General features: G+C 45.2%; 1 protein-coding gene across 6 annotated transcripts in view; it reads right to left on the bottom strand.

Moving 5' to 3' along the window:
• LOC126457360 (schwannomin-interacting protein 1 homolog) overlaps positions 1-20,792 on the bottom strand; it is a 1,975,729-nt gene that overhangs the window by 435,891 nt on the left and 1,519,046 nt on the right. For all 6 annotated transcript variants that reach the window (XM_050093596.1, XM_050093598.1, XM_050093593.1 and 3 more), the window contains one exon: positions 17,372-18,020. In XM_050093596.1, coding sequence (XP_049949553.1) covers positions 17,372-18,020 — 649 coding nt within the window. The remainder of the gene's footprint in view (positions 1-17,371; positions 18,021-20,792) is intronic.

Here is a 20,792-nt window from a genome sequence, read left to right as displayed (position 1 = left end):
TGAACGACTGGATAAATTTCTTTATCTCATCTGCAAATTTTCGGACTGATTCCGCAGTGGCTGTGCATCGTCAAGTTGATGAATTGTTTGAAATTTCGCATCTTACGACTTCCATTTCTGTAGCAGTGTTTGAAGTTATGGAACGGTTCTAGGCGCTTCTGTCCGGAACCGCGCTGCTGCTACGGTCGCAGGTTCGAATGCTCCCTCGGGCATGGATGTGTGTGATGTCCTTAGGTTAGTTAGGTTTAAGTAGTTCTAAGTTCTAGGGCACTGATGACCTCAGATGTTAAGTCCCATAGTGCTCAGAGCCATTTGAACCATTTTTTTTACATTTTTTTATCACACAATCTAAGGGTGCGCGTCTGGCCTTCTCTCCCAGTTCTCCACCCGCCCTCCGTTTAACTCTTCTTTGCTGTTTGTTTGCCTCGATGTTCTTCTTGTCTCTATGTAAGTTCATCTTGCCTTCTCTTTTAGGCTGGAGATTTTAGTGTGTTGCAGAGTGGCTGGCTCATCCTTTCTTTATTCTTGTGATCAGCCAGCCTCGGTCATCTGCTGTATTATTTTAATACCTTCCTTTGAGTGTTCGTTTGCCTCTTTTGGTTAGCTCCTTTCGTTTTCTCTTCCCTTGTGGTTCCCCGTTAGTTTTCCGCCCTTTTCCTTTCTCCGGCTGGTTTTGGGACTTGTTTTAACTTGAGCCTTGTTTGCTCGAGGAAGAATTTACTAATGATCCTATAATTTTGTCCCTTTATACCCCAAACCAACGAACCAACCCATACGAACTTTTCTGACTAGCTGCAGGTAATTTTAACATAACTCGACATATCGTCCAACTAGGAGTGTGCTACCGATTGACGCAGACTTTGCTCTGGACAGGAAAGCAGGACGCAGATAAACGAAGCGTTGAATCAGTGCGCGCTGTTGATATTACTTCCGAGTATAGACAGTAGGATGCGACGACCGGCAGTAAATGCGACCGGCAGTAAACGCTGCCCGTGTGTGTAGAGGTCAGCCGCGGGTGGCGACTCTGTGCAGATAGCGGGCCATAGGTCGTTACGAGCCGCCGCGGCCGGTATCGGGCTGTCCAAACGAGCCGAGAGCTGTTACAGGGCACTGGATTTGTGCGCGTTACGGCTGCAGGTAGCGCCAGCGTGGCAGTGTGCGTGTGATGTGAATGTGTGGCTGTTTGGACACTGCCTACCCTGCATTGGCGAATGCGGGTTGCTAAACAATGACAGCTATCGGTGTTTCGGCAGCAATGTCAACTGTTAGAGCGCTTTGACTGTATACAACATGTTTAAGCAAATTTCTAAAATAAGGACTTAATCATTTGTTGACAAGAGAACTTTTGTTTGCGGAAGAACGCTCAACCGCACAGAGGGAAGTTGACAGAAGCTCATTATTTTAGTCCATCTGCCAAATGTGGGAATGCCATTATTTAGTGCAGTTCTGGAATTGCAGGGAATGCATTGTTAGATACAGACCGGAAAGAAACCGCGGTTGAAGTTTTACGGATAATGCGAGCAATTGGAATGAGCTGTTGAGTGTAGAAACGTACAGTTTTACTGTGGATGTCATGTTCTGTTTTCCTGGAAAATTTGTCTTTTTTGCGTAAAGCGGTCGTAAACGAGACAAATTATATGGTAATAAATATTTTCTCGACTGTAGGTATTAGTCGGTATATGTCTCCCTAATTGCAAATACCATTGTTTAGTATACACCAAGTATAATAAATAGTCCTACATTCGGGAAATGAGCTTAGGAGAAGAAGATGAGAAGAAGACGGAGGACTCCTGCACCGCCGCTGAAGGCAAGGTACAAGTGGAGGTGGTTTGCCGTTGCCTTCCTCCGACCTGTTATGAAGTGTCAAGTGTGTTTCTGTGTCATGTGGATGACTGTGATGACCGCCTGTACAGTGTAGTGCTGGGTTCGTGTTGTTATGGGGGAAGGGAAGGTAGAGGGTGAAACCCAGTGCTGGCACATAGCTTACTCCTCTCAAAAAGCATCGTGGGGGGCCGTTGAGATTACGTTCCCATCCGACGGATGGATCACCATCAACAGTGCCACATGCCCTCACTTCATGAGACACTGTGGAGAGGTTTGGAATTTAATTCAGGACATTGGAGAAAAGGCTGCTGACACAGGCCAACAAAAAACGAAAATGGAAATGCAAGATTAGTTGCCGTTTTGAACTTATGATAACTTTACGTTATCGCGTATATAGGCTTATGCCTGTATTCACTTTGGTGTCAAAGGAAGGTCATTAAAGGCCCAGCCGCTATGCCTAACGTTTGTATTTGTCTGCTGGTGTTTCCCTAATTAGTGCCCAGCTACACTACTGGCCTTTAAATTGCTACACAACGAAGATGACGTGCTACAGGCGCGAAATTTAACCGACAGGAAGAAGATGCTGTGATATGCAAATGATTAGCTTTTCAGAGCATTCACACAAGGTTGCCGCCGGTGGCGACACCTACAACGTGCTGACATGAGGAAAATTTCCAACCGATTTCTCATACACAAACAGCAGTAGACTGGCGTTGCCTGGTGAAACGTTGTTGTGATGCCTCGTATAAGGAGGGGAAATGCGTACCATCACGTTTCCGACTTTTATAAAGGTCGGATTGTAGCCTATCACGATTGCGGTTTATCGTATTGCGACATTGCTGCTCGCGTTAGTCGAGATCCAATGGCTGTTAGCAGAATATGGAATCGGTGGGTTCAGGAGGGTAATACGGAAAGCAGTGCTGGATCCCAACGGCCTCGTATCACTAGCAGTCGAGATGAAAGTCATCTTATCCGCATGTCTGTAACGGATCCTGCAGCCACGTCTCGATCCCTGAGTCAACAGATGGGGACGTTTGCAAGACAACAACCATCTGCACGAACAGTTCGACGACATCTGCAGCAGCGTGTACTATCAGCTCGGAGACCATGGCTGCGGTTACTCTTGACGCTGAATCACAGACAGGAGCGCCTGCGATGGTGTACTCAACGTCGAACCTGGGTGTACGAATGGCAAAACGTCATTTTTTCGGATGAATTCAGGTTCTGTTTACAGCATCATGATGGTCGCATCCGTGTTTGGCGACATCGCGGTGAACGCACGTTGGAAGCATGTATTCGTCGTCGCCATACTGGCGTATCACCCGGCGTGATGGTATGGGGTGCCATTGGTTACACATCACGGTCACCTCTTGTTCGCATTGACGGCACTTTGAACAGTGGACGTTACATTTCAGATGTGTTACGACTCGTGGCTCTACCCTTCATTCGATCCCTGCGAAATCCTACATTTCAGCAGGATAATGCACGACCGCATGTTGCAGGTCCTGTACGGGCCTTTATGGATACAGAAAACGTTCGACTGCTGCCCTGGCCAGCACATTCTCCAGATCTCTCACCAATTTAAAACGTCTGGTCAATGGTGGCCGAGCAACTGGATCGTCACAATACGCCAGTAACTACTCTTGATGAACTGTGGTATCGTGTTGAATCTGCATGGGCAGCTGTACCTGTACACGCCATCCAAGCTCTGTTTGACTCAATGCCCAGGCGTATCAAGGCCGTTATTGCGGTCAGAGGTGGTTGTTCTGGGTACTGATTTCTCAGGATCTATGCACCCAAATTGCGTGAAAATGCAATCACATGTCAGTTCTAGTATAATATATTTGTCCAATGAATACCCTTTTATCATCTGCATTTCTTCTTGGTGTAGCAATTTTAATGGCCAGTAGTGTATAATCGACTGACAGTGATGCAATCCACTTTCCATGGAATCTCATTATCATGTCGGAAATTTGCTGGTGGAAGAGTTCTCCGTGCTTGTCGGTTACAGCACCACAGTTGTCAGGAAAGAAGTCCAAGTGGGATTCTAGGAAATGTAACTTTAAGCACATTTTGCACCCCAGTAGCAGTGCAGAAGGTTTGTCACAAGATGCTTGTAGTTTTCTGCCCTCATACTTTTCGTTGAAATTTTAACGGAGGCATATTAAGCTAACTTTTCATCACCTGTCAGGTTGATGCTGAAATGCTCATCTTTGTACAGTTTGCGTGTCTGGGAAAAGTCTCCTCTTTTATTTTCGTCCCAATAAGACGCGAAAATCTCTCGTGAAAATAGAGAAGTGTTTCCCCAGTTTTGTCCATGGCCTTGACGAATTTTTTCATTAGGCCCAATTTTATATGAAGAACAGGGAGAATTACGTTCTTGAATTCCAAACTTGCTTGGTGCATAACAACGTAAGATCCTAGTTCAAGTGATTAACGCTTAGGCCAATCTTTCTTTTTAAGATGAACGGCTTTGGTGCGGCTATCGCAGAGGCATACAAAGCAACAGAATTCGGAGCATCCGTGTTGCAGGCCGAGTAATATGGCTGCAACTTTCAGATCCCAAGAAATCTGCCATTTAAATTTGTCATACCTCAGCCGCGGTAAAAACTGTTTGTTGTTATAATATGTTTCTTTCATGTAACGTGCATACCCAATCGGAATTGATGACAACACGTTGGCATTATGCAGTAGCACACACTTGAGACTTATTTTGGAGGAGCTGGACAACCTCCATCACTTTTATAGTCAGTGCCCATAGCTGCAAATATGAAGTTCTTTTCATTTTCGAAAAATGGAAGAATGACTTACAGCGGTTACGGAACACAGTCATGTTGACCGTCTTATCAAGACAATTCCACTGTTGTTTTGACGCCAACAGTTCTGCTTTACCTTTCGGCAATTCCATATCTCTTGCTAGGTCGTTGAGTTCACACTGTGTTATTTTGTGAATTTTTGTACACTCGTCGCTACTCCCAAAATCAGGATCACTAATTTCACTACCGCCCTCGACATTATCCAGTCAGGCGGGACAGGAACAGGCTGTCCGTGTCCGTGAAGCATTGATCGCGTTGTCGACGGAATGTCAGAATATGTCAACGAAGATATTTTCTTCTTGGAAATACTATGTGTTAATGGAGTTGTCCTACAAACGTAACTACGATTCACGTGGTTTGACTGTTCTCGCCAGATAGTGTGTATAACAAAACCCATGGAAGATCGTTTACGATTCAACCACGAATGAAGACTCGAGACACAAGATATGCAACGTGCATGAGGAGTTCAGGACTCGTCCTAGTCCCCGATTTCACAGCAAAAGTACAGTCTGTACGCCTTCCCAATATATGACGTTATTTTGCCTCCTTTGCGATTTCAGTGCAGTCTGTCCGCAAATGTAGCGAACATTGTCAGCCCTCTCTGCGTATTTGGGAGGCATATTGAATCACAGGAATGACAATGACCATACTTGCTAAATACATTTCAGTAACACGTTCTTCTAGCACACGAATGGAACACAGTTTGTAACAGACTGAAACCACGCTTAAATGAAACATGCTGTGCTCCTCCCTTCCTCTTCCCCTTCCCCTTTACTACGAGCCCGGGCTAAAATAAGCGACAAAATACACACAGCTAGTGTTGCCTCAAGCTTCACCATTCTGTCTACCATGAGCGGGAAGCCAATATTGGGAGAGATTAACAAAGATTGCTAGTAAAATATAATTAAATCCACACCCCTTTAACTTGGAAACGAAAGTTAATTCGTCGCTTTCGTCATCTGCGTGGTCGATATAGTTAACAAACATTTAGTTCATCCCAATTTCATTTTTACTGTTGTCTAGTATGACCAGAAACTTTTTGCCGCCATATCTCCTCCTCTTGCTGGCCAACTACTGACAGCGAAAATTTCACCCACCACCAGGACTCGAACTGGGTTAGCTCCGAGTCGAGCGCTACCTCACAGGCTTCGTCAGCTACCTTATTATTTCTTTTTTCTTTTTTTTCGAACAGAAAATGGGGCAGTTTTGCCTGACAAATACTGATGTATCCAATGTGCAGTTTGATCTCTTGCGACACACCCATATCTGTACGGTTACCTGCTCAGCACACGTTATCAGTGTACCCACAATGTGTTAACAATCAGGCTCATGAACGGGGACGACTCTGCCCGGTGGCGCCAACGTGCCCCCGCCCCCTCTCCCCCACTTTACAGACACGAAACTAGAGTGTGACTCTATCCTTCCACTCGTCGGGTACTTAGAGCGACGGTGACTTGCAATCGAGTTGTCTGTGCGAGTCACAGAGCTATACAGTGGTCTACGAGTGTCTGCTTCTTGGACGACGTTCTGAAAGCCAGCACTCCTGGAATGGCCTTACGAACATGTGAACTGCGTTGTTTAGGCTTTTGTGTCTAAGTGGACTTGGGTGTTTTACGTTCGTACTCCTCAAAAGGCTTATAGAGAGTCTGCCAGGTAAGCAGGAGATCCCAGGTTCGAGTCCCGACCGGGGCACACATTTTCAGCTGTCCCCATTGAGGTATATTAACAACACCTGTCGGCAGCTGAGGGTTTGGATTAATTATTTATTCTAGAGAAGCTGCACGGACATCAATGGTATCTGTTCTTTCGAGAACAGCTACTATCTTCATATATAGTTAAAGGCTATCCGGCCATTGACCTTCGCCTGTGCGAATACGCAGAGGTTGCCCGAACTCTTACGGGAATCATCACCTTAGTTGGCACGAGTAATGAGTCTATGGGCAAATATCTATAAGGAACATTACGAATGTAGATTGTGGACAGTTGGGAATGTGGGTCTCACGGGGAGAGTGCAAGGGATAAGTCCCTGCAGTGGCGCTACTCATCTGTGTCTTCTGTGGCTCAGATGGATAGAGCGTCTGCCATGTAAGCAGGAGATCCCGGGTTCGAGTCCCGGTCGGGGCACACATTTTCAGCCGCCCCTCGTTGAGGTATATCAACAATATCTGGCGGCAGCTGAGGGTTTGGATTAATTAACATTTATTCCGTATTTATGTAGCAAATCACTCTTTGGGGGTATCCCGACGCCACTGGTGGGCAATGGCATGAAGTTCGTCACTGGTGGTGAACTCCTTACCCCGCATGACCTCTTTAATTGCTTCGAGAAGGGCATATTCGCTAAGAACGAGATGCGGCGAATATAGAGGATGTGGCAGCACAGTAAACTCTAGTTCACGAACGGTGGGAATGGTCTGGCAAGGGGCTTGTGGCTGCGCGTTGTCGTGTTGGAGCAGAACGCCACGAGCCGATTTTCCATGGCGGCTCTGTTGAAGGCGCCGGCGGAGTTGGTGCAGCGAACTGCAGTACCGATGACTGTCGAGGGTCTTACTGGGAGGCAGCCAGTCCAACGGTAGTACACCTTCTTGACCCCAGAACGCAGTTGCCATTTTTTTCTGCACGAACAGTACCGGCCGTGGCTTCTTGGGACTTGCGCTCCCAATGTGCTTCCACTCTGCTTCCAGTCCAGAGACTGCCGTTTCTTTTCTGCAGTCGTTTGGAAGAAACATGACTCACCGACGGTGACGTGACGCTCAAATAATTCCGCTGGATCTGCACTGTATTGTCGCAGTAACTGTTGCTATATTTCCAAACGCTTCTGTTTCTGAGCAATTGTTCTGAGCAGTTGTGAGGGAATGGGACACCCATTGTGCATGCACCTTTTTCATCTTCAAATCCTCGTCGATGACAGACCTGTTGCGTTCTCTAGTTCATCAAATGTAATTCGCCATTGCTCCGTTATCGACTCATTGACACGCTGAGCGTTGTTTGGTTTTCGTGCAGCTGCTGGACCTCCAGTGCTTTTGCGTTTCTCAGCACATTCTCTGAACTCTGATACTCCATGAAACACGGGTCTTAGACTTGCTCTGTTTCCCTCCATACGGCTATTAACCTTTTGTGGATGCATGAAGCACCTTCCCTCTAGAGAAACCACGCTGTACACTGTAGCCCATGATTGATTCTACTTCGTCTTATCGATGTTCACCACTTATTTACAAGCCGGAAGAAGTGCTACTGCAATGCGCCGCCTACGGCAATCAACAAGACATGTGTTGACGGTGGCCAGCACTATAGTCTTTTTGGCGCATGCACATGTCAAACTGCTACTTTTCAGGTGTTATAGGGGCAGTGCTAATCAATACTGAACGAACTAAATAATTACTGCATTCTTAATAAATATGGTGAATTGATAAACTGAGACTATAACGTTGCGTGTCACACAGCATTGGTGGCGATAGTCACAGTTTAGTCGTACCCAGTTGGCACCACAGTGACGTAATGAATTGTTGCAAATTGGTTAATTCAAGGACACCTCAGAGTCACAAGCCCTGTAGCGTCCATTCCACGACGATAAACCACCGCCATTTGCGACTTCCGTGGTCTCAAACGAGAGCTCATTGGCGGGGAAGGGTGGAGTTCTGTTGGGTTTTATGATGAAAGCAGGTTCTGCTTCTGTGTCCGTTTTGGCCTTGTGTTAGTTAAGAGGAGACCAGTTAAGGACCTGCAACCATCCTGTCTGGTGCTTTTTTTTCGTATCGCATTCCCACGCGCTAACCACTTTTTTTTATCTCATTTTGTTCGTTTTCGCTCGTTGTATCTGCTCTGGGCGGACGTCGAAACACACCCGTTTCAGTTCGTTGATGATCCATTAACTCAGTTTTTTTATTACAGATGGCAGCTAGTCCTCTGACCGAACAGGCTGAGCTACCGTGCCGGCAGGTGCTAGACACAATGGACCTACACCCGCAGCTATGGTCTGGGGGTGCGATTCCGTACAACTTGAGCACAGTCGTGATTATCCCACACACTTTGACTGCAAATTTGCACGTCAGTCAGGCGATTCGACCTGTGGTACTGCCACTCATGATCAACATTCCGTGTGTTCCAACAGTGTAACGCTCGCCCACGTACCGCTGTTGTAACCCAACATGCTATACAGAGTGTCGACGTGTTGCCTTGGCGTACTCGATCACGACATCTAATTCCAGTCGAGCACATATGGCACTTCATCGGATGACAACTCCAGCGTCATCCACAAAAACCATTAACCGTCCCTGTATTGACCGACCAAGTGCAACACGCATGGAACTATATCCCAAAAAAATGGTTCAAATAGCTCTGAGCACTATGGGACTTAACATCTGAGGTCAGCAGTCCCCTAGAACTTTGAACTTACTTAAACCTAACTAACCTAAGGACATCACACACATCCATACCCGAGGCAGGATTCGAACCTGCGACTGTAGCGGTCGCGCGGTTCTAGACTGAAGCGCCTAGAACCACTCGGCCACACCACGTGGCGAACTTCATCACACAAACTGACATCCGGCACCTGTACAGGACAATGCACGCACGTTTGCATGCTTGCATTCAACACTGTGGCGGTTACACCTGTTATTAATTTACCACCATATCTCGTGGATATATCAAGTTGTGATCTTGTAATGTTAATCAGTAGAATATATTACCTAGACGATTCTATTCCCGATATTTCATTACTCCACATTAATTATTTTTTGGTGTAGTGATCTTTTTTTTTTTTTCGTCAGCGTATTTTAAGCTCCCTTCAACATAGCCTTCACTTCCAAATGATGTGAGAATTCGCCGGTAACTACACGTGGTTCGGATTCCACCTCAACCGGAACGTCCCTTTTCCGCGGTAAGATTACTGGGTTAGGTTAGCACGCATGTTTCCGAAGCAGTGTCCAATTCAAAAACTTGTATCAGGAATTATTACATAAATTCAAAAAAATTCACCACACAGTGCATTTTATAGCTACATATATTTCCAAGCATTGTAAATACATGTCGCGAAAGCAATGCTTAGTTGCTAGATGAGACCTTTAAAAACGTGTAGTAATCTACCGCCAAGAGTCTTCAGACGAGATACGCAACATTCAACATGTGTGAAGGTACCTGAAAGAAAGAGTGTCGCAATTAACATAGCTTTTCACAGTGCGTGCTTATAATGTATGGGCTGTCAATGCATAAAGAATTTGTAGGTAGCGTTCCACTAAAGCAATGCACACCCAGTATTGTGATATCACCGAGTAAACAGAGGTGTTCTTTGCAAGAAGCAGAATCAGAAAGGATTGCGGCTTTCCTTTGAAAGGTGCGGAGAATATATTAATGCACAAGCACGAAAATTAATTTAAAAAAGTTTTCTCTAGAACAGGAATATGTATACCGGTGGCGTCATCATTAGTACGAGTTCTATCTTGGTGGAAGAGATATTTAACTACAAACACGCTTCTTTAAAACATAAAACAGTAATACCCGCTAGTTCTCATTCTGTAAGCTTTTCATAGAGTAAGTGCAACTTTTGAAGTCAGTCATGGTCTGGTAGATTCTATGGGACTTATTTATGTGGGACCAGATGAAAACTGGTATGAAACCAGTATGAAAACTGTGCTAGTTCTCAAACAGGAGGCAAGCGTGAAGAGAGAATGATATCAGGAGGTAAGCGCATCAGGTGTTTTAAGTGGGTGGTTGGCGTTTAGCTTTATGTTAGCCTGTCCTGTAATTTCCGAAGAAATATTTGATGGAAGGGAAAACTACAAAGCAGACAGCGTACACCGCGGGAAAAGAAATTTGTCGACTGTACAACGGCAGTCTGTTAAGTGAGAACAAAGATTTTACTGAAACGACATACTCTCTACAGAGAAGAGTGAGTGACGCGCTCTTCCTTTTACGTTATAAAGTTACATGATATGATAGCAGTTATAAACGGCTTCAGCCATACCGTATCCATTTTCATATTCTGTATGTGATAGGAGGCACTTGATGAATAAAGCGTTGCTACATGGTTTGTCTTTTGGCACGAATTCGACATTCCGGTGAAGCTGCCCTACCTCGCTGGTGTAACGAATCAGCACATTTGCTGTGCTTTGTTTTTATTCTGCTGAGCTTAGTCCATATTTTACGATATAAGTGGAAGTCTCTTTTTTTTTTCTTTGATACATGTAGGGTCGTAGCCACATGTTGGCGAAGGCTCTTCCGACTGTTTTTACTATGCATCGTTGATATTTTTTAGTATGAAGAAGGGGGAGAAGCTATGCTGACACTTGATGTAACAGAATGAATTAAGACATCAACCATTCAGCAGAACGTTTTTATGTAGGTGTTGACCAGTTTCGTACAGTAATGCTCATCTTCCATGAAGTTAATATTTCCATCTGAAAATAGGCAAATCTGAAAACGAAGAACAATTTTTCAGACGTGGTGGTGGCCTTTGACTGTAAAATTACGCTTCCTGACAAAAATAGTGAAGCATCCAGAAGGGGAAGAGTAAACTAAATGAAACTTCACGGTCTGAGAGTGTATGTGACATGTCAGTGAGTTAAATTTACAAATTTGGCAGTATGATCCCACGTGTCAGTATGACGCTGCACTTCTCTAGCCTGAATGCGTGCACTGATTCGACAGAGAAAGGCGTCACGCAGTCGTCGTATCCTCTCCCGAAGCAAGCTGCCCCACAACTGTTGTTACCGGTCCTTGTTACCGTAGATACTAGTGCTGGGACGGTGACGTCCGATCTGGTCCCACATCTATCGCGGACTGGTCTTGGGATCTTGCTGGCCACGGGAGGACCTCAACAATACGCAGACAGTTCATAGACACGTGGGCGACGACTGACAGAGCTGCGTCCTGTTGAAAAGTGGCACCACAGTACTGTTGTACGAGAGGTAAGTGGGTATCCGTGACGTAACGTTGGCCGTTAAATTTCACTTCTAGGCGTCCCCTTAAAATGCAAATGAGATTACTCCCCACACCATGACGCCAAGAGCAATGCCACAGTGCCTCTCGAAAATAACGGAAGAACCGGACGTCTCCCTAGGTCGCTGCCATATTCGCCGACTATCCGGAGCGTGGAGAACTGCGACTCGTCGCTGAACACAATGCGACGCTGTTCATCAGCAGTCCATACCTCCCAGTCAAAGCACCACTCAGCACGCAGGCATTTGTGTTTCGGTGTTAGCGGCAGCCTACTTACGAGGTGGACATTCTGTAGTCCCGCTGCTGCTAGTCTCCGACCAATGGTGCGGAATGCCACAGAGTGGCACAGGAGTCCATTACTTGTTCTCCGATCACAAATGCAGATGTAGAGGAGTTACGGTGTGCTTGGTGCACATTACGGTTATCCTCCTTGTGGTGGTCAGATGACGTCGACTGGAACCTTGACGAGTGTGTGTGTGTGTGTGTGTGTGTGTGGCCTCATTTTCCCATGCATCCCAACATAGGGCTACTGTCACAACCCAATACTCCATAAAACTGGATGTTGCACGATTCAACCAGTCGGCCAAATGGAGACTCACATTCAGGCCCCTTTCAGTCTCTGTCAGGTGCCGATAACGCCGTCTCGCACGAGTGCGCGGCATCTGACGCTATTCGCGCTCCTTGTATAGCCTAGCAAGGCTGGTAGCAACACTAAACACGAACAACACTAACGCGCTGTAGTGGCCGCTCTGTATGTCATAGAAAATTGCAGCTATAATAATTTGCGTACCCGACAACGGAGTGTACGTGTTTGAAGTTACATCAACATCCGACCATGACTTTCGGATAGGTCACTTTTTTGTCAGAAATTGTATACTTCACAAAAGACACTATTGAAATTTCGGCCGTGTGACCAACGTCAAGTGCAATATTGCGAAAAATTGCAATGGCTAAAAGTTAATCAGAACAAGAATTTTGAATAAAACGCAGGCATCAGATCCATTTTCCTTTTTTAAATTTTTTATTTATTCATTTTTTCAAACCACGGTTGGTTCGGCCCCTACGGTCACTGTCTACAGCTCATTTGTCAGAGTGCCAGGGTGCTTGAGAGAAAGTACGATTCGACAAGAAGACGAAGAAGAAGCAGAAGCTGAACAAGAAGAATTGTGAGATTGAACAGTTTCTCCTTCTGTGACTGGTAAAACAAGATGATAACTACAGAGAAACTGAAAAAGAAAATGATAAAACTGTGACGGAAGAACGAAGTGCTCGGATAAAGCGTGTGTAAAGCAGATATTTAGTCTTTCATCCGTTCTGTTCAGTCTATATATGGAAGAAGCAATTACGGAAATAAAAGTTCAAGAGTGGAATTAAAATTCGCAGATGACATTGCTACTGATGATGTGTAGGGAAAAAAACCCGTAATGTTCTGATACAGCGTTAATAGTGTCCTGCATGACAGTCACGTCGTTTAAATATCTGGCCGTAACGTTGGAAAGCGATATGAAAGGGAATCAGCATGTAAGGGTTGCAGGGGGAAAGGTGATTGGTCGACTTCGGTTTATGGAGAGAATTCTAAGACAGAGTGGTTCATCTGCAAAGACTGGATATAGGACACTGCTGCGACCTATCTTTGAGTACTGCTCGAGTGTTTGGGATCTGTACCAGGTCGGATTAACGGAAGATATCGAAGCAATTCAGAGGTATGCTGCTAGATTTGTTACTGGTAGCTTCGAACAACACGTAAGTGTTATGGAGATGCTTCGGGAGCTCAAACGGGAATACCTAGAGGGAAGGCACTGTTCTTTACGAGGAACAAACACTATGGAAAATATTTAGAGAACCAGCATTTGAAGCTGATTGCGGAACGATTCTGCTTCCTCCAAACAAACACTGCGCGTAAGGTTCAGAAATGGTTCAAATGGCTCTGAGCACTATGGGACTTAACATCTGTGGTCATCAGTCCCCTAGAACTTAGAACTACTTAAACCTAACTAACCTAAGGACATCACACACATCCATGCCCGAGGCAGGATTCGAACCTGCGACCGGAGCGGTCACGCGGTTCCAGACTGAAGCGCCTAGACCGCACGGCCACACCGGCCGGCTGCGCGTAAGGACTATGAAGATAAATTACGAGAAATTAGGTCTCATACGGAGGGATATATACTTTCGTTTTTCCCTCGTTCTGTTTGGGAATGGAACAGCAAAGGAAATGACTGCAGCGGTATGGGGTACCCTCCGTCACCCGCCCTAAGGTGCATTGCGGGTTTTCGGTGTAGATGAAGATGTGTCCTCAGTGAAAGTGAAGAAGAATTACAAGATCCGATGAATGGAATGAACAGTGTAATGAGTACTGAATATGAATTGCGAGTATATCAAAGAAACGCCGGCCGAAGTGGCCGTGCGGTTAAAGGCGCTGCAGTCTGGAACCGCAAGACCGCTACGGTCGCAGGTTCGAATCCTGCCTCGGGCATGGATGTTTGTGATGTCCTTAGGTTAGTTAGGTTTAACTAGTTCTAAGTTCTAGGGGACTAATGACCTCAGAAGTTGAGTCCCATAGTGCTCAGAGCCATTTGAACCATTTTTTTATATCAAAGAAACAATAAGAAGCAGCAGAAATGAGAACAGCGAGAAAATTACCAGGATTGATGATCGCGAGTAAATGAAGTTAAGTAATTCTGCTACCTTGGCACAAAATAACCCATAACTGTCGGAGCAAGGAGGACATCAAAAGCAGACTAGCGCTAGCTAAAAGGGCATTCCTGGTCAAGAGAAATCTACTGATATCAAACATAGTCCTTAATTTGAGGAATAAATTTCTTAGAAAGTACGTTTAGAAAACAACATTGTTTGGTAGTGACACATGGACTCTGGAAAAACTGGAACAGAAGAGAATTTAAGCTTTTGTGCTGTGGTGCTGCAGAAGAATGTTGAAAGTTAGGCGGCCTGATGAGGTAAGGAATAAAAGGACATCTGTTAAGACATGAAGGAATAACTTCCATGGTACTAGAGGGAGCTGTAGAGGGTAAAACCTTTAGAGGAAAACATAGATTGGCATTCATCCACCAAATAATTGAGGACGTAGGTTGCAAGGACTACTTTGAGCTGAAGAGATTGGCACAGGAGAGGAATTCGTGGTCGGCTGCATCAAACCAGTGGGAAAACTGATAAAAAAGTGACTGAATGAGAGGGTTCGGAGTGACAGACTTCAAATCTGATTCACTCCTGGAAGATCCATTTATACACCATGACACAGTTACTCTCACACGAGAAAAAATTGCAATTAAGAGTTGATTTACTTTTGTGGAAAGAAACTTAAAAAATCCCGCAGTACGTTTAAAATTACGATACGGGTGGTTTCTCGGAAGAAAGTTTTTGCATCGACTTTGATGGCTGGGGGTATGGGGTTGGCAGATTATGGAGTGGTCTGCTCACATTGTGAGTCGGAGTGTTCTCGCGGCGCTCCCTCGTGTTATTGTATGGGATTTTGTTCTTTCTTGTTTTCTGAATCTTTATTTTTTATTTGCTTTATTTTTGTGACCCACTGCGTAGGATTTTTTCCTGTAAGTGTTCTTCCACGAAAGATGTCAAGCAGTTGATGGTGATGGACGGATGGACTGAAAATGGTTCGGTGCTAAATAGTGTGGTCATCATCGCCCTTTCACAATAGCATACTGGTGTATACTCTTGTTTAAACGAAAAGAAAATGCCATATAACTAAAATGCAGCAATAAAAATGTCACATACAATCTCCAGTAGATCGATTCATACCGCTATCATACTTTAACAGTATTGATAAAACAGTGGATGGCATTCAGATGGCTAGCTGCTCGGGAAGCTAATAGGATTAGCCAGCCACCCTAAAACACATTAAAATCATTGTCCAATTAAATTGAGCTGGAATCCTAACGTTATAAAAATGTCAACAATTTACTTGCTACTATTTTGTCATTGCCTAAAATTGAGGGTAAGTCCCTCAGTAGTCCAAAGCCTTCCCTCCCGTCAGCTTAGATAATACACGACAAAATACACCATGAGAGCTGAGAGCTAAAATGATTTAAGTATTAATTAACAAAAGAAAGAAAAAGCCTATAATTGTGCGTAAATAGGAACAGAACATAAATTGAGAAGATAATTTTAATGAAAAACTTTTTTTGAACAATGAAAGTCTACTCTATCGAATCAGAAAAGCAGTTATTTTTGGCTATGTATGGTTCCTAGGAAAGTAGCTAACGTAAAAAGGGACTAGTTATTGTCTTCTAAATATTGTTTTCTTCTGTTTGTATATATTTTCTCTATCAGATAAACGTGGATGTTTTGAAATGTTTGGAAAACACTTTTTTATATTTTCATTCCTCAACGCTGTAGAAAATTTCCTCACAACTTTTGTCAAGAACATCTGTTATGAAATTTGCTTTGGCCATTAGTAAGCAGTATCATTGCTAGTTCCGTAATTCTAAATCTGTATTTCAGCTTTTTGCTTCACGGATGGTATCTGATAACCTCACTCTCACTATAGATAGCAAGCTGAGCGAGATGTTTGGAAGTTCTGTTCAGTAAAAATTGCTGGTGCTTATTGACTTACTTTCGAAAATGTTAATAAAAAAACCTACACAGCTCTATTTCAAATGCGTTTATTGCGCCACAAACGGTTTGGTTCTAAATGGACTTCTTCACGTGACATCAAGCCTTACGGCTGTTGTTTTGCCAGATGGAAGATGAAGTGATTCAGTGTGTTCATTGTGTTCCAGCATGTGACTTATAGCCTTAGGCGGGTACTTAGTTTTGATTCATACTATTAGAACTATTCTGCCACTTTGTTAGAATTAGTTACGAAGACTGTTCGTGAATTATTGATGTTACATGAAGAAGTCCATTTAGAACCAAACCGTTTGTGGCGGAATAAACGCATTTGAAGTACAGCTGTGGTGGTTTTTTACTAACATTTTCGAACGGAAGTAAATAAGCACCTGCAATTTTGCTCTAATTGTCTCTACGGCTTTTTGTGCTCACCAGCCTCTAGGTGGCCCTGGTGTCTTCGCCTGTGGTAGGTTGCGACATTATCACACGTCCTCTTTGCGCTGTTGCGACGTAAAGACGGCCGCACCATTCTCTGTTTGCACCATAGAACAACAACGTTTCGCAATCCGTTTCTTATGGTCTGAAGGTGTACTAGGAACGGCAATACATAGAAGACACTGAGAACATTACAGGGACAATGTGTTGTCATAGCTAAGTGTCTACCAGTGGATGGACGTGAATGATGATGAAAGAGCGGGGCGTTCAGCTGCAGTCACAACTGATATCAATATTGAATAAGTCCGTGCCTTCGGCCTCAATAACAGACAAGTGTCTATTGATGGTGTGGCAAATCATATCCAGATTAGTCTACAAAAAGATACTTTAAGATGCAGTTGATTCAGCTATAATCAACAGGTGAACGATCGGTGCATACGTGACTTGCTGCCCTGCCAAAAATCTTCTTTTCAGATGGTACTGGAAAGGATGCAACTATTGGCCAAGTGCATTGAAAAGAAGGGTGACAATGTTGGAAAATGACACCAATAAAATTATGTACTCTTCTTGTAAAAATTGATTGCAGATACTAATTGACTTTCCCTCGTACATTATCGAGCTGCGGTCCACAAAATAATCAACACCATTAGCGCACATGCATTTGACGGTGACAGTGCCTAACGTTACGTTGACATATGGTGTGACTCTACGTTACTGAGTCTGCTCCTGAGCGTGGATTTGTGCACTCGTATGACAAGTAGTTAGTTATAGAGGCTCACCGAGTATCTCCGGGGACGACTTCTTCTTGGCAGCCGGCACGGACCTCCTGTGGGAGATGTTGCGACTGCTGCCCCCGCCGCCCCCGCCCACGGCGTCGCCGCCGCGCCGCCGCACCACGGCCCCCGCGGCCGCCCCCGCGGTCTGGTGGCTGTCCACCTGGCCACCGCCCTTCTTGACGCTGTAGTTGATCTCCTCCATCTTCTCCTTCTTGCGCGGCACCTCGTCCTTCTCGCGACGCTCCAGCGCGAATTTCTCCGTCTCCTCCGTGTCGTCGCCCTCCGGGGCGAAGCGGTTCGAGTCCTCCTCACCTGCGCCGGCGGCGGACGCTGAGCAGGAGTCGTCGCCGGTGGCCATCTTGATGGGCGCCAGCTCGTCCTTGGCCCCCGACAGGAAGGCATCGGACATCTTGTCTGCAGAGGCGGCGAGCGCCAGCGCCATGCTGCCGGCGCCGGTGCTAGCGGTGACTGCCGGGGCCTCTGGGGGCAGCAGCGGCGTGGGCACGTTCAGGTCCTTCACCACCAGCACCTCGTCCACCTCCCCGTCCACTGGGATGTTGAACTTGGGCTTGTCGTACAGCGACGCCTTCTGCAGATTCTCCACGCTGTCCAAGTGGTTGATGCTGTCTATCTTGCTCGCCAGGATATCTTCCTGCAAAAATAAAAATATTTACATCAACTATCTGTGATAATTACGGTGCGTAGTCAAGAAGTTTTAACTTCCAGGTCGAAGGAATAAAGTTACGTATAATAAAATCCGTCTACTATCTTTTACAGCGTTTTAATTTTGCAGATATATATATCTAAGTCACAGCTTCTCCACCAGGGCTTCGGTTTTTAGGTACGTACCTGCATTACGATGTCAACATATCAGGAACGGGTGTCTATGGGAGATATAGTGAATTCTTAACTGTAATTTGTGAAATTTTGGGTGAATAAACACTGAAGCGCCAAAGAAACTGGCATAGGTAAGCGTATTCAAATATACAGTTATGTAAACAGGCAGAATATGGCGCTGCGGTCGGAAACGTCTATATAAGAATACCAATGTCTGTCGCAGTTGTTAGATCGTTTACTGTTGCTACAATGGCAGGGTATCAAGACTTAAAAGAGTTTGAACGTCGACGCACGAGCGGTGGCACACAGCATCTCCGAGGTAGCCACGAAGTGGGGATTTTCCCGTACGACCATTTCACCGTGAATATCAGGAATGCGGTAAAACATCAAATTCCCGACGTTGCTGCTGTCGGAAAAAGATCTTGCAACTACGGGACCAACGACGAATGAAGAGAATTGTTCAGCGTGACAAAGCTGCAACTCTTCCGCAAATTGCTGCACATTTCAATGCTGGGCCATCAACAAGTGACAGCGTGCGAACCATTCAACGAAGCAGCATCGATATGGGCTTTCGGAGACTAAGGCCCGCTCGTGTCCCCTTGATGACTGCACGATACAAACTCTGAGCCCTGTCAACACCGGCATTCGACTGTTGATGACTGGAAACATGTTGCCTGGTCGGACGAGTCTCGTTTCAAATTGTATTGAACGGGTGGACGTGAACGGGTGTGAAGACAACCTCTTGAATCCATGCACCCTGCGTGTCAGCAGAGGACTCTTAAAGTTGTGGAGGCCCTTAAATGGTGTGGGGCGTATGCAGTTGGAGCGGTATGGAACCCCTGATATGTCTAGATACGACTCTGACAGGTGACAAGTACGTAAGCATCCTGTCTGATCACCTGCACCCAATCATGTCCATTGTGCATTCCGACGGACTTAGACAAATCCAGCGGGACAATGCGACAGCCCGCACGTCCAGAATTGCTGGAGAGTAGCTCCAGAAACACGCTTCTGAGTTTAAGCACTTCCGCTCAACACTAAACTCACCAGACGTGAACATTATTAAGCATATCTGGGATACCTTGAAACGTGCTTTTCAGAAGAGATTACCACCTCCTTGTACTCTTACGGGTTTTTGAGCAGCCCTACAGGACTCACGGTGTGAATTCCCTCCAGCACTACTTCAGACATTAGTCGAGCCCAGATCACGTCGTGTTCCGGCACTTCTGGGTGCTCGCGGGGGCTCTACACTATATTAGGCACGTCATGAAGCTTCTTTACAAAATGGTCGGAACACTCTACCGAATGTGCAGTTCCTCGACAATAGAAATCTGCTCCTTGATCACGGCACCATCCAAGAACCGCTTTGTGTACGTCTTCAGCGGTGGAAAATCTGAGACTGCTGGGAATCAGTTTTCCGATAGTCGTCTGTGGTTGATATCAGTGGCGTTTCCTCCTGATTAGCACCACCCACGCCTTTGCGGCCTCGTTCAAGCTGTTTGCACTACAGCTGGACACAAGATTGCATTTCGTCCATACACAGGCAGAATTTCCAGGTGAATCAATGTGTAGTTTAGATGATTTACGCACAAGAATCGCCCGTTCCACGTTCTTCAGTACAGGAGCACCTTTCCAGCTGGCGTGCCATTTCACTACCTCACTGTGAAACACCTGCTATCTGTATCGCAGCAGAGCTGTATCTCCGGGAAATCTAGATCATGCACTTTTTTCTGACGATTCGCCATTCTTGGTGCGCAATGGCCTTATCATAGGACGACGTGTGTAACTTACTCTTTGAAATTTCAACTATGTTTTTCTGTACTTCTGTATACAGGGTGAGTCACTAACTATTGCCACCTAGAGTAACCCCGAAAGGATGATAGTAGCGGAAAAGTTTGTGGAACAAATGTTCAATAGGACAAGGGGGGCCATAATAGGACGTTAGTTTTTGTTGCTAGGTGGAGTTCCGTCAGAGATATGAAGGTCAACTTCGTTTTTTAAATGGGGTGCTATAGTTTGGTAATTTTCTGATAGCGACTATTGAGACGAATCCAATGATGTGTAATAGTAAGGTCTTTGAAGGTCAAAGAAGGTCACAAAAGTGCCATGAACGTCCATTTACAGAAGGTATCAATGCAGTGCTGAAATCATCTTATCACGGATTGAATGGTACTCCTCCTCACTTCGTCACTTATCAAAGCACGTGCTCTGACAGTTCTCCCTCGTATATCGTGCAAACAGTAAATATTCGCAGAATGCGGCGTATTCATCTAACGCGCCATTGACATTTAAACACCATTCGACGGTTTCGCAATACAACATTAATAGGAACGGTAAGAATAGTATCGTCGAATCAAGCGAATGTGAGTCATGTATTTCTTCGAAGAACAAGTCGATATGCTTCTCATTTACGGAGAACGTCAACGAAATTCAGTGAGAGCTAAAGACTTATATGCTGAATGATATCCTCAACGTATTCACCCTACACGTCGTACATTTAAATATGGCTATGATAAAGTGAGAATAACTGGATTTTTAACGCATCGGAAGCATAAATGGCAAAGTTTAGGGGACAGATGACCTCAGA

This window comes from Schistocerca serialis, chromosome 2 (genome assembly GCF_023864345.2).
Source record: "Schistocerca serialis cubense isolate TAMUIC-IGC-003099 chromosome 2, iqSchSeri2.2, whole genome shotgun sequence".
Classification (NCBI taxonomy): Eukaryota; Metazoa; Arthropoda; class Insecta; order Orthoptera; family Acrididae; genus Schistocerca; species Schistocerca serialis.
The sequence above is the reverse complement of the archived record's forward strand: the minus strand, read 5'-3'. Positions and strand labels throughout refer to the sequence as shown.